The following is a 20758-nucleotide window of genomic DNA, read 5'->3' as shown; positions in this document are numbered from 1 at the left end:
AATTCAGCACAAAAAGCTTGGATTTTTTTTCTGTATTCAAAATGATAATAAATAATGTAAATATATATCCTCTAGGAATAGAGAAATGTGATTATACAGTGATGCTGTGCACAGCTCAAAATACACACAGCATAAACATGTTATGTGCACTCACCCATTCATATTTTACATTTTTATATTCTCATATCTCCATTATCAATTAAACTCCACAGGCCCTATTAAAATTATGATTTTCTGGGTGTTTCAGTTTGTTTCAATAAGGACTGACAATGAAGTTATGTAAACACAGTCACTTTTGCATGTTGTGGAAATTCACATTAGTTATAACAAAATGAGAAAATCCTGCAAATGACTGAAATTTTCCAGAGTGCCATTTCTAGGGCAGAAGCTGTTTCACACTAGACAGCACAGTGGCTGTGCTTGCCTATCTCAGTTAAAACAAATAGGAAACAGCCAGCAAGAGACAAGGTAGAAAATCCCTTTTAGGGGAGACAAGACACTGAGTACATTTCTCAATGGGTGTGTTCATCAACAGCCAGCACTCTTTTAAAGCCCTAAAGTGTTTGTAGGACAGAAAATTAATTTGTTTCCTAATTCCAAAGTGAATCATATGCTCCAAACAGATTTTCAAGTCAATGAAACATGACCTTGTATGATCTAATTAAACAACTCAAAGGTATTGGTTGTTTTAAGATCCCTCTGGACATACTTCAGTTCAAATGCACATGCATCATCTCAATGTACAAGCTCATAAATCTACAGAAAATGCAAATCAGATCATTAATGCTTTGAATTTGACAGTCATGCCACTGTTTTCTAAAAGATAATACATGAAAAATTCCTGGATTACACATACTCTTTTTTCCAATTTACAGAGCATACTAGAAAAACCCCATACTGGAAAGCAGAACACCAAATATCTTTCTTTGGCTTCTAAATATCTGGTCCAGAATCAGGTATAAAAGAACAAATTCTCTGAAACCTGCTATTACAATTTCTTCTCTGGATGGTTTCCTGACCCTTTGAGTGGACCACTGGACCAGATGATGACCTTTGAAGGTCCCTTTCAGTGTAAATTTTTCTATGAGTCTGTCCTAATTCTCTTTGTGTTTTGTGAATTGACTTCTCTGCTCCAGTGCACATGGCTGTTTGATTACAAAAAAAAAAATCTATGGCTGTTTTTTGTCTCTGGTATTGCTCCCACGGTCTCTTTTTCCCACTCTCAGTTTTAGCCCAGATCTCTGTGTAGACCTTGTCTATGATCTGCAGTCTTTTTTAGCATCCCTCACACATCCTATATAGATGGATGGCCTTACCCATATACTCTGTTCTCTTACTGCCCCCAAATGCCCACATGTCTGACAAGAATTCTGTCTTGAATGCCAACACAAGTATCTATCACTGATTCCCATATTTAAATTTCCTTTTCCCCAGTCACATCTTTCACTACTTTTTAATCTCTTTAGTCTCCAAAATCTTTCCTACTCTTTTTTCCATCACCTTTCTCTACCCTAACCTGTCACAACCTGTAGTTGTGCTGTCCCTCCTCTCTTCTCCCCTTCCTATCTCGTACCATCAGCATGGCCATAGCTACAACACATTTGTGCAGCCAGAAAACCCACTCCAGAAGGATGCTGCCTGGGAAAACTGGGCTGCCACCATTTGATTTCCCGCCTTGCCTCCATCACTCAAAATGAGTGCCATGCAGGGATGTATTTCTTCAACGCATTTTTCTTTTCTCCAGATTCAGCCCCTAATCCCACAATTGGATCCACATGGCTGGCTGTGCAAATTGAAGTGGGGGCTGGAGGGGTAGGCTGCAGGCAGCAGTGTGGCTGTGCTGCCCCTGCAGGACACGGGGCTGGCCCTTGCCAGGCAGTGTCCCCTGACCCCGGCCGTGCTGCGCGCGTGGCCCTGCGGCTGCCCCGTCCGCCCCGGAGCTGCAGCCAGGGCCCGCCCAGACAGCTGGTTCCAATATTCCTAAAATAAAATCAACACACCAGATCTCACCAAACAACTAATCACCTATGGCATGTACATGATTTTCTTCTTCTCTGGTTTTTTTTTTTTTTCTTTTCAAATGAAAACTATTTTAGGTGTGACAAAACACGTGAAACAAGTGGAAAAACATTTCCAAGTACTTTTTGCTCTCACAAACCTTCACTGATTGAAGAGATTAAGGGATTGGGGGTTTTTACTACTTTAAAAAAATTCATTTTTACTGAAAATTCAAACTAGTCTATGAAGCTTCGGGCCAGCAACATTTAAAAAGATTGAATTACAGCATGCCATTCTGAATGTAGCACATTATGAATTCCATATCCCTCAGCTAGAGTGACATATTTAATGATTAAGCCAAGCCACTCAACTCTATTTCTATTTTAATTTTTTTTCCTAGCCAGTATTAACTTTATACATACATGTCAAAGGGCGAAAGGAAAAATAGCAGAATAGTGAATTTGTCTGCAATAAAGGAATAACTAGCAAGGTCTTACAACTTTAAGAAATTAGAGTTCTGTGTGAAAGGTATCATGTGCAAATTAGCCCAATGTTAACAAATGCTTATTATCCTACCATTTAAAAAAATCCTGCTTTCCATGTGCTCCAGCTGTAGTCTGTGTTCTGTCCTTCATTTTACACAAGCTTTTCCTGCCAGGAGAGAAAGAGAAATTGCCATGCAAGATCAGAGCACTGGTCAGATGAAGTTCAGTATCAAACGTGAGCCAGTTCTTTACTGAAGAAAAATAGGTGAAAAAAGAAAACCCATTTAAATACCCTTCCCTTGTTCTGCACTGATGTACATAAGAGTAAAACTTCCTTCCTGACTTGCACGGTGACTGATTTATACCCACAAGCATGGGGTTTAATTACAATGACACAGAGATGGTCAATTTATTTCCTTGTGCTTACTCACTCATGAACGTGCACTTCCTCCTTCCAGCAAGAAGTAATTATCTCTTTGCAATTATCTGCACAGATGTGGCAAAGTTAGAATTTTCATGATTGTCTGCTGAAACCTGGGGCCCTGAAGAATATGTGCTCTGCCAGATCTTTCTGTAGGCCTCAGGATTAATGAGTCCCTTGAAGAGAGACTTGTTTGCACCTGGGGTAGGATTTTATAACAGACATTTCCAAAACTCTAAAATACAGGTGGAGGAGGTGCTACTACAAACTCTGTCTTTCATACAGTATATTCTAAGGGGGATGCTAAATTCTGAGTTTCTCCAAGGTTTACTCCTGCTTGCATTTGATACCTGTATGTGTAGAGACACCTGTATGTGCAGGTATAGTTTGACACACCTACAGCTCAATTGCTGGGAATGATTTCATTCTAGGGAGGAACAAAACCATGGAAAAATAGATGTGCAAGGGACAGGCATGCAGGTATCATTTGGGCTGTGGGTCTAAGGCAGCATCTGCTGCCTTGTGTCTCACTGCATTTTTGTCTCTAACCAATATTTAAGGATCCACAATAGAGTTTATGGCTCCCAGTGGGCATCATATGCAAAGACTTTGTCACCTTATTATCATTAGAAATATTTTCTTAGACTGAGACCTGGATGTTCCTTGTGCAGGCCAACCTGTGACTTTTTCACCTGTTTACTGTGGTCTCATGGCACAGAGTGCTCTCTTTTCTACACTGAAAACTCTTACCACATCCCATTTCCTCTGCTTGTCTTTTGACAGAACAGCCTCACTTTTTTAACCTTTTCTCATAAGCCATTTGTTGTTGACCTGTGGTCATTCTCATTGCTTTCCTTGAATTCTTCGTAATTGATCCAAATCTTCCTTGCAGTGCAGAACTTAAAGTGGACTCAGTGAAAATGAATTATTGTAGATTGAAACTATTGTTCCACCTGCTTGCTAATTATTCTGGCCTAAGACTGTGGAAACTGAGTGAGCTCCTCCAGAATTGAATACAATCTTTTTCAGACCATTTCTCCAATTTCTTATGTTCACCTATAAAGGTCATTTTATCTGTAAAAAATCAAAAGTTTCACTTAACCCTGTTTCATGAGACAACTTACTAGGCAAGTTTTCTGAGCCAACACACATCTTTTATGAAAACACCAACCAGAGCAAAGCCAGGGCAATCCCAAACCATAAGCAAATCCCAGTTTGACAGGGAACCTCTGACAATTACTTCCTGGGCAGGATTACACAAGTTTTATACCTGCTTTATGGTGATTTCTCATGGAATTTTCTCTTTGGTTTGTATATGAAAATGTTATTAAACACAATATCTGACTCTATTAGAGTCTTGGCTCCTGGCAGGTTTGTTCAAACTCCCACCAGTGGTTCTGGGACAGCTTTGGGCCATTTGCTGCATACCCTGCTCCAAAGTTTCCCTGTCTCAGTGTGCCACCAGCCCTGTGGTGTCACTGAGCTGTAAGAGCAGATGTCTGTCCCCACCTGTTGTCCCCTCTGTGTCTGCTCATAACCTTCCCTCAGAGTCCTGTTGTCACAGTCACACTGCCCAAGGAATGACAGCGACTGAGAACCTCCAGCTTCGTCTTGCAATATTCAAAATAAAGTGCACATTAAATATCACTGCAGCAAGAGATGTCTGATAAGCACTACTAATCAGGTGCATTCCCACTAACTTATCAAAATGAACTTTTTTTAAGAGCCTGGGTGAAATTTTTACCTTTTAGTATTTAAATGTATTATAGGAAAACTTACTTGATGTCTGTGTCAGAGGCTGAAAGAAGCAGCAGCTTTCTGAGCAACTCCATAAAAGCAATTGTGAACTGTAGATTAAATGAATCCAAAATTGTGTTCTGTGTATGAGTCTTTTGGTGAAACTAAAACCAAATGTGACACAAGGTCAGGAATTTCCTAATTAGTGAATAAATTAGTTAGAAGAAGAAGAAACTGATTAAAATAAGTGACAAAAATGTCTGCTGCTAAAATTATCACAGAAATAAGTAGTTAATTCTCCTGAACTCGATTTTCCCCTCATTAAATTTGATCTAAATCAAAATGTGCTACGCAAGAGCTGAAGAAAAAAATGTTTTAGTAAATAATTTTTTACATGTCTTTAGCAAACTCAAAAATCTAGAGACACGGACTTCCATTACGTAGAGAGAGCAAATGGAACAAAAATACTTTATAAATAAAAAAACAGGATCAAATTTTGGATCCTTTCTATCTACTTATTGAGATGTACAGTTTCTCTGAATGACAGGGACCATGACAGAGTTGATCTGGATTAACAAACCTGTTGAAAGGAAAAAAAAGTCTTAAAAAACAATACCAAAATAACAACAAAAAAAGTGACCAGTCAGTTTTGAATGGATCCTAATAATCTGCATTTCTGTGAAACAGACAGTGTTCAGTGAGAGCACGAACTTGGAGAAAAAAGAATTTAAATAGGATACATATCTATTGTGTAAGCAGTTTAATGGGTCTTACTTTAAGCCTTGTTGATCTGGCTTGGGCAAAATACACCATCAGACTACATCAGCAGGTACAGAAGTGGAGCAAGCTAATCCTGGAAAGGAAGCCTTTATAGTAAGAACTGTTGTGAATTTTACAGAAATTTACTCTGTCAACTGCTTAAGTGCTAAACGATCTTTTTCCTTCGGAAATTTTCCTTCGGAAAAAGATGGTTGCAACTAGGATACAAGTTTACATCATTGTAATGACAATGTTTACAGGTAAATCTTTTCTTTTTGTGAATTTGTATGTGTACTTAGACTGTATTGAATGTGTAGAACCTTATCCAGATTGCTTGCTTGTAGTTTCTTGGTATTTATTTAGAGTCAGGGGACTGGAAAGGCAAAAGGCTGTAAGCAGATTTCTAACTAAAAGTGTGTACCGAAAGTGTCATTTGGATAATACTTTTGTAATTGTTTAATCCAAAGGAAAATCGGTGGCATTCAGCAGAATTGTCCTTGAATAATTGCTTTTGTCATCCTGCTTCTGCAGGAAATCTGTGCTGTTAAATTTGAAAAAGAGAGTTTAATTAAGAGGTTCACAGTTAGAAAATAGCCACCATACAGTAATAATGTGTAAGTGAAAAAAGGAGATAGATGAGTGATGCTATCAAACTGAATCAAAGGAACTGTTTCATCTCTGTTTTGAAAAAAAAAACTTCACAGGTGGGAAAAGGAATAATCTTTAAAAATATTCACATTATCTGAAATTTTATGTCAGGCTGTATGATTCTACTTTACCTTTTTCCTTAAAACCATGAATATGCTTAGCTGAGTTAATGCATGTAACCACTGGAAAAAAAATGGTTGCCTTTGCACTTGTTTTGGTATGCCTTACATCTTTTGAGAATACTTTTTTACATGCTAATATCTCCAACCTGAGCTATTTGAACTGCTTATACAGTTCTATAAATATTGACTAATCCTTTTATCTAGAGTGCTTTTATCTTGACTGACAGTGGTCTCTGCTTGCATAGCAATTGGCAGATAACAAGCAGTATCAACACCACTTGCATGAACAGCTGATTTATTTATTCTTGATATGAAAAAAGTGACTTATTATTTATCTTTTGGTGTGACCTATATTTGTGCTTGTGTAATCTTATTATGAAATAGTAGGCCTATATATAAGTGCATATATGTGTATATCTATATGCACAACCCAATAAAATCATTATTTTGCAATGTATGTTTAATATTATTACTTAAAAAATAAGCATTGTTTTGACACTGAAGTGACTATGAAATCTATATATTTAAGTGGCTCTATAAGAGTCACTTTATATTTAATAACTGATACTATTCATTTTCTATAGACAAAGAAAATAATGATGATAATGATAATAATAATAATAACTCCTCATAAAACTAAGTTTATTTCTTTGTTGGACGTTTATGATTTATTTTATCAAATTTCTTATATGAATTTGAAGATAGAAATAGATATGATTTTTTAAAAAAAATCAGCATTCTCATTCAATAATTTTGTTAATTTTATGTCTTATCTAATGAAGTAGAGAATAACGTAGACACTAAAAATTACTGTAAATTTAAATGCATCTGTGTCATCCTTTCCACAGGGAAGTCACTATTGCAAAGTGTGACTTGGACCACAAGTTACAAGGCAAAGGGAATGCCTGGCAGGTGCTGTGGGATAATAAAGTAGCACACAGAGACTCACCATACATTACTGAAAATGCTACAGCTAAGGATCTAGCCATTCGCAATGCTGATTTTTCAATGAAAGGTTTCACAGGGGCTCCCAGTCTCTAAATCCTTGAGCACAGTCTGTCCACTCTGAAGCCCTATGACAAGGCTAAGCACAACCTGATCCAACTGCTTGTGAGCTAGACTAATTTTTATCTTTGACACAAAAACCCCAAAGAGACCTTCATTTCCACAGCCACCATATTAAAACTGAGTTGTGTAAAAGACCTGATGACACATTGTTCTTGATGTCAGAACAGGGAAGGGAGCAGTATCAGGCAGGAGATGTACTAAAACATTGACCAAAACAGGAAACCGCTCACAGTAACTTCACTTTTCATATACAGGAAAAGCAAAAGCAGGACAAGTTTCTAACACTGAAATTGTCACAAACTGGACAAAGCAGACGTGGCTCTGGCCCAGTCAGAGATGGTTTAGGAACTGCACTTCACTTGCAGAAAGTCAGCCCCAATGAGTCGCAGTTCTGCCAGATGCCACTGCACATTAAGGTATACACAGACACCTCTCACTGGAATAAAGATGAGCCTGGCTGGAAAACAGAGAGAGACTGCTGCAGCACAGCCCCACTGCCAGGACAGGGAGATGGCACTAGCTGTGCTCCAGAGCTTGAAGCTTCAAGGGGAAAGTCAGTGTGTGCTGAGGACTGATGAGTGACTTGGATCACTGCAGAGAGAGGCTTTTGTGTACCTGCTATGATCATTTCACTCTGGCTAATCTTTTAAACAAATCTCTCCCAATTCTCAGTTCCCTTCTGGCTCTCCTGTACTTACCACTCCCCCAGATGGGCCCAGTTACATCTGTGACTGAATAAAGTGGACAAGCAAAGAATTAGCCTGAGTAACTACACTTATCTGCTGCCATTTGAAGGATTTCATTGTGGCTGAATGCTGCTGTGTAATTTTCCATGAAGAATGGCTGTGTTTTGTTATAGAAATAAAGCCTGATGTGAATTTGTACATAAAGCTAGGTGGTGTGGTGCCTGGTGCACCCAGCTGCCACTCCATGAGCCTCAGCACGTCTCACTATCTGATTTACAGGCAGCAGTTCTGCTGTGGGGATGGATGAAAAGTTAACTATTTAATTTGTGCTGGTGATACTGGTTTGAAAACTATCTGCAAAGTTTCTCATTTTTCTGTAAGATAACTATGAAGGGAAGTGGAAATGTTGAGTTACACTTAGCGTGAATTATCAAAAAAGTATTTGGATATTTTGACTGCTTCCAAGGGAGATGAGAAACAGATTTTCCCTGATCCACTGCATGCATATCAGTCACTTGATTGCTCAAGGGAGAGGTTATTGTGATTACTGCTTTATAGATGAACAGCAGTGCAGAGAGATAAACAGATTAGTTTTACAAGAGAAACAGCTTCAGTTTTGTTTGTGAAGTGTGATCCAGCAGACCCACTTAGGCCACATCAATCCATTTACAATGGGATTGAGATGAGGAGTTTTCCTTTTAGCAGATATATCAGAAGCCAAGCATTGTATGGAAGAAGAGGAAATATGAGACTGTATTGACAATCTCCTGCAGAAGCTCTCTCATCACCAATCAACCTCTGATAAGTTTGAGAGAATATTCCTTTCATCTCTTCTTGCTTTATATTTTGTATAGAGGAGAGATAAAAAAGTTCCCCTGTAGTACATACGTTTTGCAGTACATGTTTTGCAGGCATGTTCACCCACTTGTCAGCCTGACCCACCATGTCAATATCACTTGTAAGTCCTGTGACTGTCACTTGAAGAGTGTTGCTCCAAGATGTTTCCAATGGGACCAGGCATAATGGTCTGTAGTTCTTACACTGTTTCAATGAACATGTAAAAGAAGGAATGACCAACAGATCACCCTCCAACTCATCCCCATACTGTATTATGGATAGGAATTAAGCAACAACTTTTGGGGTTTTTGTATGTGATAATTCAGTTCCTTAAAAAGCATTCTAAATTGCTGCCATAGGGTACATGGGAAACAATTTCTTGATCCCATCTGATGACATTTATCTTAATTTCATCACATTATCCATATCAAAACTCTGCATTTGTTTGGTTCTTCTCTCCAAAATGTGATTATCACTTAGGTGTTTACATAATACTTTGCACAAGGAAACCATGACAATTGAATGGCCTTTTTATATTTAAAGTATATTTTTTTACTTGTCCATCATCTATTTATCTAATAAAAGATAATTTAATGAAACACATTATTAAAGTGTTATTTTGGGCTCCAGTTATTCAAACCAGAATGCCTAATTCTTTGTTTATTCTTCAGGTACTCACTGTGATGAAGACGTCAACGAATGTTACACGAACCCTTGCCAAAATGGTGGGATCTGTGAGAATTTTCCTGGAAATTACACTTGCCATTGCCCACCTGCAGACAAAGAAGGGATTTTTTATGGTGGCTGGAACTGTACAGAAGTTCTGCATGGCTGTACTGATCATCAATGCCAAAACAATGGGATATGTATCCCACATTTAAAAAATGGCCAACACGGATTCAGCTGCATATGTTCACCTGGGTATACTGGAATACACTGTGAAACCATAACCACATTTTCTTTTCAAGGAAACAGTTTTCTTTTGTTGAAGAATCCCCAGACCCATAAAAAGGATTTTTTCTATAATATAAACCTGAGGTTTCAAACTGTGCAACCCACAGCTTTTTTGTTTCACCGAGGGGAGAAAAACACCTTTGCCAAGTTGGAATTACTGAATGGCTACTTACACTTATCCGTGCAAGTCAATAATCAGCCACAGGCTCTTTTGCATATCCCACATAATGTCAGTGATGGAGAATGGCATTCAGTGGAGGTAACCTTGGCAAGAGCTGTTATTCTTAATTTGCTTGACAGCTCTTGTGTAGAATCCTGTCTCAATAAAACGTCTGCTAAGATAGATAACGAGCTGGTGATGTTTGCATTTCAGAGCACGTTTTTGGGCAGCTTACCAGTGGGGAACAGCAACTCTCTACAGAACACCTTTAATACACATTCTGCACCTTCATTTGTAGGCTGTCTTCAGGATATTGAGATAGACTTGAATGTTATTACTCCAGAGAATGTGTCATCTGGCTCATCTTTAAATGTCAGGACAGGATGTGCTAAAAGGGACTGGTGTGACCCCCACCCGTGCCAGAACAGGGGACGTTGCATCAACCTGTGGCTGAGCTACCACTGCGACTGCTACCGGCCCTACACGGGGCCAGAGTGTGCAGCAGGTAAGGGAGCCCTGCTGGGGCCTGGGTTTGCTGTGCCTGCTGAAAACATGGCCATGAACCATCCCATTTACCTGGCCACGAAACAGCGTGACCCTAAGCATCTCTGGGGCTCAATGTCGAGTGGTAAGCCAGTACAATAGGTTAGTAGTGGCACACCTTTGTTATTTTCTAGCTACTTTCCCAGGAAGGCTGCTTTTCAGCCTGACCAAAAAAAAAAAAAGTCAGGCTAAACTGGTGGATTCCACTCCTCTTGTTTTAAAGACTTCTCAGTGCTTTTGCACTCCATAAACTCTGAAAAACTGTAGTTCTCTAGATGCTGAGTAAAATTTAGAAATCAAGCAAGTCGCCTGGAGTTTGACTTACTTTCAAAGCATTCTTTGAATATTTTATCCCCAAGCTCTCTTGGCTTTTATGAAGAGATTCATTCAAGGCAATGAAAGGCAAGCAAAAGTACTGTAAGCTAAAAAAAGACAGATTCCAATTTAAAAGAAATGAATGAGATTATACTCTTAGCTTAATCTGATTAGCCCAAGGAGCAGGCAGGGCTTCAGCAGCTGGAAGCAGGGTCCATTCATCCCTCAGCTGGTCCCAAGGTGGGGCTGGACAATCCCCAGTGCAGGCTGCCATTCCCAGAGAGATGCATGGGGACCAGAGGGAAACATGGCCCTGTCTGGGTGAGCAGAGGAGCTCATCTCAGCAAGCAGATCCCATGGCAGTGGTGAGCAGGAACACAAAAGCTGCAGATGCCTGCAGCACTTTCCCTGCTACAAATGATCTTTGCAGTGCAGGCAGGGGCCAAGTGGAAGGACAACAGGAGGTCCCTGTCCAGCTGCATCTGCTGGGTGATCTCCTAGAGCTGTAAACACAGCAGCCCTGTGGAATGCTTTGGGGTGAGCTGTGTAATCCTTCCCCAGGCAAAGTTTTAGGTATTTCAAACAAGCAGTTTTGTTTAAGAAAATTGCACAGGACTAAGTCTTCTCACCATGCCCTTCCCTCTGCCTCCCTCATCCACACACAGTCAGCAGAGCAATTTTTAAGGAGCAAGAAATACATACATACACATATGTATGTGTACATGTATACACACATAAGTATATTTATGTAGATATATTTGCCAAGTGGACTGGAAAAAATTAAACTCAACAGCAGAGCCATGGTCAGATTGGAATGGACAGATCCTAAACTGGTGCAAACTGGCGTGGCTGCAGTGCTGCCAGTGAAGCTACATTGATTCACATCAGCTGAACAACTGGCCTCAGGGCTTATAGAATTCATTGCTGCAGAAAGCTGGGCCTTCAAATACATTTCAAATGTTTGAATACAACTTCATTTTGCGTGCTCTACCTAATACTTATCAATATCTTTCAATAATTTTTCCTTTTGGTTTTATTGTAAAATGACAAAGTCTGAGAGGTAATTGTAACAGACTTCTTTGAAGTGTAGCTGTAATTTATCCAAAGATTTGGAAGGCAACTTTTGAATATAGGACAACATCTGGGAAATAAGTTTGCCTTCTTATATGAAGCAAAATTAAAACCATTCAGGGCCAGGAGCAGCTTATGCTGGCATTAGAACTGTTGAGAATGATTAGAAAGCATGCTTCTTTTCTTTCCTGCTGACCACAATATTCCTTGCTAATCGTGGCACTGTGCCATTTTGGTACATAGGTTCTAGATATATGTCACATGTAAAAGACTGTGGCAGGTTTCTAAAGAGCCAGAGTGGGGGAGGCTTGTGGTAAAGGATGACATAAGAAATGCTGGTGTCTTTCTGAAGAAAAGTTGCTGCCAAGTGTTTAATTGACAAGATGCAATATTTTCTCTACATATACAAAATAACAAACAGATGTTGACTCATTTTGATCAATATCCAGATGTTGTGACCCAAGAGGTTAATATTGACCAAGGTGATGCTAGTCATCTCATCAAACAGATCAGGCTGATGATAAATGTGTGTATTTATAAATAGAGAGAAATATGACAAGGTAATTGTAAACATGAAATACCTTTCTGGAGATCAAGGCTTCTTTCTAATACTGCAGTTGTGGAACCCTCAGTTCAGCAGAATTTTTCTTTTTATCCTCATGAAAAAAGTGTCTCAGTCTCCAGTTCCACCTTAAGAGAAGATATAATTTAAAACTCTTGTATGTAGAAATAATTATTTGTTGAAATTCGTGTTTTGAGGCATTAAGTCTGTTTAACAAGTAGATGTATATATATAGGTAATCTTATTCACAGAAATCAACTATTTCAAATTAAATTAAGAAATTGTCTGTTTAGGAACAAGTATGGGGTTTATTCCTGTTGCTAAATAATATGACCATACCCCATAGCAGTGCAGTGTGGTTCTTAAGGGTCTGTTGGGGCTTCATGGTCAGTCCCTTATTTTCATCATTTTTTCTAATGCAGTCATAAAAAAAAGGTGGTTCTGCAGGGAGAAAGTTGACCCATGACATTCTGCTCCAGGAGTTTTACTGCACAATAGACAACTGAATCTTCAGCTGTGTGAGCATTTAAAAAAAGCTCGGTTTATTTTTTCTAGGAATTTGATACATGACAAATAGCTCCTGAAACTGTTTAGGCAGGAAGTCTGTAATATTGAGGACAAGATCACAAAACTTATAGTGTAAAAATAGAAACACTTTGTTGTTCTTTAAAGAGATGATTCATTAGAATTAAATACAGTTTTGGCTGCATATTTTGTATCCTTAAAAGACTGAAAATCATTACTGAAAATAAGGGGTAAAGGACAGACAGATGGGTTTGGTTTAATCACTTTAATTGATAAGCACAAAGAAAAGAAAACTTACTCAGTCCTGGATCATGTTTCTCCCACGGCTCTGTGGGCACTCAGGGGCTGAGCAGGATTCATGGCTGGATACAAGTTGATGTAGGTGAACATATGTTGAGCCCCAGCAACAAAAAGTCTGTCAGAGAACTGGGGAGCCCCTGCAGCACCACACAGATGATCTGTTCACACAAGAGGGCTTTGTCCAGCAGCTTTCTGTGATTGGAATCTGTGCAAAAAATATCACAAAATCCCAGAACTGCCTTAACTTCCATGGTCATCAGAGGATCAAAGCAGGTAGGTTCTTTCTGAAATTATCTTTCTGAGGACCAGTTCAGGAAACTGTAGAAATCTGTCCTTGTTTAACTACTTGAAAACACAGAATTACGCAGAGCATGATAAAGAGGAAAAATGTGCCCAATTATATAACATATGGTCCTGCAATGGAGCTTAGTGCTACAGCCATGGAAGCCAACAGGAATTTTGAAACAGAAGCTATTTACAGCTGGACCAAGACTTTGTTCATCCATAAATAGAAGCATATCTTACTACCATACATAAATATCACCAGAACTAGTTATTGAATCATTGCATTGGCTCCTTTGTCATTTAGCCCTAAATATTTTATTTTTCTTCCTTCTCTTCTTGTTTTTGTTTTTTTACTGTTTCCCACATCTCTAACCTCAAGAGTACATCCCAGGCCGGTTTGGATCCGAGGACTCCTCAGGCTATGCTGCTTTTCCTGTTGGCTCCACTCAGAATGAGAACTTCATCATATCAATGTTTGTCCGAACACGCAAACCTTCTGGCTTGTTAGTGGCTCTGAGAAATAGCACTTACCTCTACATAAGAGTCTATTTGGAAGGTGGGAAACTCACCATGCTGGCTCTAAATTCCATGAAGTTATTAGGGAAGCACTCAGTGAACGATGGAAACTTTTACTTAATAACCTTAAAAATAGAACCAAATAAGGTGGAGTTATTCCAGTCCTCTCACTACCTAGGCTTTATTTCTACTCCAGAACTAACCATCCAAAGTAATGATATTCTTTACATTGGAGGCCTACCAGATAACAAAGAAACTGACAGAAATGGCAGGTATTTCAAGGGCTGCATCCAAGATGTAAGAGTGAATAACCAGCTGCTGGAATTCTTCCCCATCACCAATCCACCGAATTCTCTGATCAACCCAACTCTGATCAATGTCACCCAAGGCTGCACTGGTGACAACCTCTGCAAGGTAAGAATTACATTTTTCAGAGCATTTTCACATGCTTATAATGGGGAATTTTTAAAAATGTTTTTAGTACATTTCCACACATTGTTTGATTATAATGACAGATTAGGAAAACATGCAAAAATGCTAGAAAGAGCAGGTTTTGTTAAGCTATGCTACATATGATGAATAGCAGGAGCAAACCGTGTTTGCATAGGGGAGAATGAAACTACTTTGAGATTGGAATAGTTTTTCACTAATTTTTGAACATGCTGTCACAATACTGCTCTTTATAATTTTCCATCTGAAATAGAAAGAAAACTTCTTTTTGCCAGACAGTCCCCTGTGCCTAGAGTTGGGTGTCCAACAGCCTTGATTCATACTGAGGTTCTCTCTTCTCTTTCCCCATAGTCCAACCCCTGCCACAATGGTGGTGTGTGCTATTCCATCTGGGATGACTTCACCTGCACCTGCCCCCCTAACACAGTGGGGAAGGCATGTGAGGAAGTTAAGTGGTGTGAGCTTGGGCCCTGTCCTCATGAAGCACAATGCCAGCTGGTGCACCAAGGATTTGAATGTAGGTACATTTCAGTTGTTCCAATCATCTTTGGAGATCAGCAGCAATAGAGGCATTTTCAGCAGCATTTCCTTGAAACAAAGTATTCACTGCCTTTAAAGTTCATTCAAATGTTACTTCTGTATTAAAATAATAGTCATGTCAGTTTTAAGTAATGTTAATGGGAAGAGTCTGCCCTCCCAAACCCAGAAATTATATCCCAGACCCCTGATTCAGGCACTGATGTTTACAGGAACTTTGATTTTGGCTTACTCAGCCCAACTAGTCAAGGTTGTCCCATAGATCAGTACATTGCCCTCACACTTCCACTGCAAAGAGATAAGAGGATATCCCATGTTGGATTAACCCTAGAATGTTCTCCATCTTCCTGAAATTATAAGCTACATAACTTGCATTGCATTATTTGATTTTCTTAAATCTTGAATAGCTTTGGAGAAAGTCACCTCAGTACCTGCAGTGCAGTTGCTCAAGCCTTGCCTTCGTAACAAGCACCTGCATGCCAAGCAGTCCATTTGAAACTGATCACCATTAGCTGCCTTAGGATCATTAGCCACCCTGCACATCTCTTCCCTTCTCCACTTTCCTTCTCCTTCCCACCCTGGAGTCGAAGTGAAAAGAGCAAGTAGGGATTTTTAAGAAATATTTCTTCATTTTGCTACCAAAGAAAGCCCTAGTAAAAAACTGTGAGGGAAGGTAAATACCCACTCAGTCTGATGGAAGCTGTCAGAATGGCTGATTCTTAGGAATGGGAAGGCTGGTCAACAAAAGATCTCTGTCATAGACAGACCAATATGATACTATTTTTACGCAGACTGTTAGGATCAGCATTGCAGGACGGCTTAAAATTGTAACTGAAATTAAAATAATTGCTCCTTCTCTCAGAGGTTTCTTTTATCATAACATCAAAATACATTCTCTCATAAAATTTACTATTGCATATTAGGCTAGAACAGAAACGCTCAGAGACAGTGAACTGAAAAGTACCTGAGCTGTTTCCTTCTGCTAAACTAAAGTTCATTTACACTTTCAATGATTGAAGGTCACCCCCTATAGATTTCTATGCTGGTTTATGTGGCAACAATAGGGAGTTTCCCTAATAGATATTTAAAAATGCCTGCACTACAGAACTGCATTTTTAACTAGGTTTATTCTTAACTACAGGATAAACTTCTTCTTGCTCAACACAGGATACCAAAATAAAAGCTTTCCTGGGCAGTGAGTTCTCTGCCTTGTGTCTTCTGCTAAAAAAACAAACACCTCAGAAACCCATCTTAGCTCAGATCTTTCAAAGCTATTTTTTTCTGAAGTACAGACAGAAGACATCCCTTCCTGTCCCTCCTCCCTGTCTAAAATCCTCAGAAACCTCAGAACATTTAAATTTACAGCCCAGTGAGTCAGTGCATTTTAGTAGAAACCATGCTAATGAAAGGTGTCAAATATCTTTGTGAAGATGTCCATAAAGCTGCCACAACGTTGCCCATCAATTTTCACTCACAGCAGAGTGAGCTGAGTCCTGCTGCCCTCCCAGTCCCACCTGCACAGGGCTGTGGCAGTGCCTGCCCACTGGGAGAAGCTGGATCTGAATGTGGCAGGCACAACTGCTCACAGGGATTTTGAAGGGGCTTTCCATCAACTGGCTTCCATTAAATTCATCCTTTTGCATCAGTGAGATGAAATTGGTATCCAATCAAATACTTCATAAAACACCTTAAGACTCACCCAAGAAAAAAGGAACTGGGAGAAATGTTCACCCCATCCAGATCTGTCACAGGAATAACTAGGCTGCCTGTACTTAGGAAACAATCATAAAGTGACAAATGTATGTCTTTTTTTTGAAGTAGAAAGATAACAGTAATGTAGAATAATGTGTTAGAGTGATAACTTGAGATGATGCAAAGCAGTACACTCTGGATTTGATTTAGCTGATGCTGGCACTGCCCTGTAAATTCCACAGCCACGAGGGGCAGAAGAGGATAACTGAAACACTGGTGGAATTTGACTGTCTCCCAGCAAACCCAAAAGCAGTTACATGGCATGTGCACTGGAGAGACACTGTGTGTATTGGTGTAAAACTGGCCTGGTTTCTCACTTGCTGTCTTTGCACAGGTCTCGCTAACGCGCTGTTCAGTGGCCGGAGCAGCGCAATATTCTACAGAAGCAACGGGAAAATCAGCAGAGACCTCACCAATATCATCTTTGGCTTTCGAACCAGGGACACTGATGTGATCCTGCTGTATGCAGAGAGGGAGCCCGAGTTTGTCATCATCAGCATCCACAACTCCAAACTCCTGTTTCAATTACAAAGTGGCAACAGCTTCTACAGGCTGACCCTGGCAAGTTCAGTGTCTGTGAGTGATGGCAAATGGCACCGAGTGATGGTCTCTATGGTGGAGCCCCTGTCCCAGTCCTCCAGATGGCACATGGATATAGACAACAAGAAAGACACAGCAACCAGCACAGCTGCTGCAGGAAACCTCAACTTTTTAAGAGAAGAGACAGACATCTATGTGGCTGACAAGGCTTTTGACAGCCTGGATGGCCTGAGAGGGTGCATGAGCACCATAGAAATCAGTGGCATTTATCTCTCGTACTTTGAAAATGCTGACATCCCTACTAAAAAACCTCAAGAGGAGCAATTTCTCAAAATATCTGCAAACCCTGCTCTAACTGGCTGTTTGCAGGTGGATTTCTGCAGCTCTGACCCCTGTATGCATGGGGGGATATGTGAAGACTTTTACACTTCCTATCACTGTGTGTGTCCCGATGGATGGACTGGCACCTACTGTGAAGTCAACATTGATGAGTGCTCTTCAAACCCCTGCATCCATGGGAATTGCTCAGATGGGATTGCCTCCTATGAGTGCAGCTGTGAGCCTGGTTACACTGGGGAGACCTGTGAGGAGGACATAGATGACTGCCATGGCCACCAGTGCGTGAATGGGGCCACCTGTGTTGATGGGATTAATGGATACTCCTGCCTGTGTGCTGCTAACTTCACTGGGAGGTTTTGCAGGTACTGTAAACAAGGCTGATCCATAAGGTTTTGTCAAGTCTCTTCTGAAGGGCTTTTATATCTCTGATGTCTTTGTTTTAAACACAGATGTTTTGCATCTGTCTCTGTATTAATCATGGCTGCAGAGTCAATGTATGAAGGGTACACAGAGTTGTACAGATCAATTAGATGTGGACTGAGACAGTGGAGAGCTGCCAGCTCAGGCAGAGACTGATGAGACAAGGACTGAAGGAACAAGGCACAGCTCTGCTGTCCTGTTCTGCTGTCAGCATTGGTCCTGTGAGCTCTCTGATGACAAGATTACAAGTCTTCCAGAGCTTGGAAATACATGTGCTACATCTTCTTTTCAGAAAAAAAAATCTTAAGGTTTTTAAATCTCTAAAACTATATTTCATTGCAGTAATATGGCTCTATAGCTATAAATGCAGGAATTCAGAGTTGGTAAGAGAAAATAACAATAGGAAAAGAAGTTGTTTTTCTCCCCACCCCTAGCATCATTTCTGGGGTCCTGGTGGCTGCAAATACCACACAACCCACTTTTGCCATTGCTTCTGACACTGCTTACATGCTATTTCCTGTTCCTCCCAGACTGTCCTCTAGAAAGGCTGCTGGCTTTTCCCTTTAATTGCCCTTCTCTGCATACCCATAAAATTCTGCCCTCTAAGCATGTCCAGTTCCTCTCCAAGAAAGCAAAATCCTTCTCCTTCCATCAGAGTACTCCAACAAATCCAGTCTGCTGCAGCCCAAAGGATGCAGACAATCATCTTCACACTATCCAATTACAGGATATAATTACTTTGTCTTTTAGGATATAATTACTAAAATTGACAGATTTTGTTGACTTTTTCTGAGTAGTAAGGACATCCTCAGATTTGAAGATGCCTTATGGTGGCCCAGTATTTTTTATCTTGTATGTTAAGTCTGTCTCTTTTGAGCTCTTATACTAAGCTGCCCAGGTATCACAGACAACCACATTAGTCACGTAAGTAGAGTGATTGCTTTTTTTTTCCCTAATGATAAATGAATCATTATTTTGCCAGTAAATATTTGGAAGAGAAAAATTAAATCCGTCAAATTAAAAAAGTTAGGCAAAACATGTTCTGGGAGTCTTAAATCTGAGTTCCAGCTGTCACTCCTTTGGGCAATACCCTGCTCCCCTGCTTCAGCTGAGAGAGCAGGAGGCATCCAGAAACAAGGACAGTGCCAATAACTGCTGCTGCCTCCCTGTGTGCCCAGGTACAGAAGATTACCTTACACCGTGTGTGGGAACGAAGAGAGGAACCTCACGTGCTTCAACTACGGCAACTGCAGCGACCTGGGCGGGGAGCTGAGCTGTGCGTGCCTGCCGGGCTTTGTGGGAGAACGGTGAGAGCCTTTGTCCTGCCCATCCCTGGGGAGAACCTCTTCCAAAAGAGTCCAGAGGGTGACAGCCAGCCCTCTGGCAGAGATACAGACAAAGCAGCTGATTTATAATGCAGGAGTTCCCTGCTAGAGTGACTCTGAGGGTCTGGAGTATTGTGGTTTTAGACAAAAATCACAAATGAATGCAGCAAGGTTTAGTCCAATGCAGCACCAGTAATCCAGCCCAAGATATTAATTCTTAAACAGCACTGCACACTTGCTTTTCTGTGCCTTATTTTGTTTCTGTGCAAATTTTCATATGACAAGTTAAAATGTTGCTTTTCCATAGGTGAGGACACAAACACACATATCCTGCTCATATACCTAAACCAGCTGCATGCTCTGGCACATGAATATGCAAAGCTGTTCCATTTTCACATGTCTGTGCTGTGAATATACAACCTGTTCTATCCCAGGGATGGTAAGAGGTGGCACACCTGGTGGCATACCTGGTGGCATGGTATACCACACTTCCTTACTGAATGCTGAAGTGTGAGAACAGAATGATTACTTTTAGAAGAGATTAAGGAACACTTTGTGCCTGTTATTGTTTAGCCTGGAACAGAGGGACCTTCCTCACAGTGAAATTTGTATCTTGTAGCCCAATTCACACTTAATACTGGCCTTCAAAGAGCTCTGGAGCAGGGAGGGCTCAGAGCCTCAGGGTAGGCATCAGGTGCTGCAGAAACCTAGGAGGGCATTGTCCCAGTCATAGCCTGAACAGGTAAGGGCATTTTGGATAGAGAGCCAGGAAAAACTGTACATACTTCTGGTGAAACTAGCATTATGTCAGAGTATAATATCCAAAAGTTCAACAGGACCAAGCTGTAACGCAGAGAAGTTTCCAACAAAAGGTTTTCATTCTCTCAAAAACTTATGAGCCCACTGATTTTGTGGAAAGAGTACATAGGCTATAAAAGACATGAAATGAAGATTTCCACCCACTCAATGCACAGTGTGGTTGGCAGACACACTTGAATTGCACTGTTAACAGCCAGGTCACCTGTGTACCACCTCACAATATTCAACAAGGGGGAAAGGATACAATAAAATAAAATTTTAAGACATAAAAGCATATTCATAGCCACTTCTGCACTGTGTGTATTTCTTGGGACTTTGAGGCAGCAGGAAAAACTTTTTCCTTCTCCCTCCCCTGCCAGTCTACCTGCTAACTGCAGCTTTGGGAATGAGCCTTCCTTCCATCCATCCCAGTGGCTGGCAGTAATCTCTCTTTTACAGTTCCCAAGGTTCTCGTGTGGAGCCTGTGCCCGGCGAGCTGCAGGGAGCTGCCTGTGGCAGCCAGGCTCTCTCCTGCAGCCTCTCAAATGGAACATTTGGCCTCTGCTCCTCCAGGCTGCCAAACCATAAACCAGCAGTGCTCCCCT

At 40.4% G+C, this 20758-nt stretch overlaps 1 protein-coding gene across 2 annotated transcripts in view; it reads left to right on the top strand.

The window, feature by feature from the left end:
* Positions 1–20758, top strand: part of CRB1 (crumbs cell polarity complex component 1) — a 97659-nt gene that overhangs the window by 50743 nt on the left and 26158 nt on the right. The window contains exons 6-11 of one of the 2 annotated variants that reach the window (XM_030953790.1): positions 9433–9974; positions 10089–10380; positions 13856–14406; positions 14794–14959; positions 17066–17972; positions 19209–19337. In XM_030953790.1, the coding sequence (XP_030809650.1) occupies positions 9433–9974; positions 10089–10380; positions 13856–14406; positions 14794–14959; positions 17066–17972; positions 19209–19337 (2587 nt within the window). Of the gene's footprint in view, positions 1–9432; positions 10381–13855; positions 14407–14793; positions 14960–17065; positions 17973–19208; positions 19338–20758 lie in introns of both variants that reach the window. The other variant, XM_030953789.1, reaches the window with a different exon arrangement.

The sequence above is a fragment of the Camarhynchus parvulus genome, chromosome 8, assembly GCF_901933205.1.
Source record: "Camarhynchus parvulus chromosome 8, STF_HiC, whole genome shotgun sequence".
Lineage (NCBI taxonomy): Eukaryota > Metazoa > Chordata > Aves > Passeriformes > Thraupidae > Camarhynchus > Camarhynchus parvulus.
The sequence above is the reverse complement of the archived record's forward strand: the minus strand, read 5'-3'. Positions and strand labels throughout refer to the sequence as shown.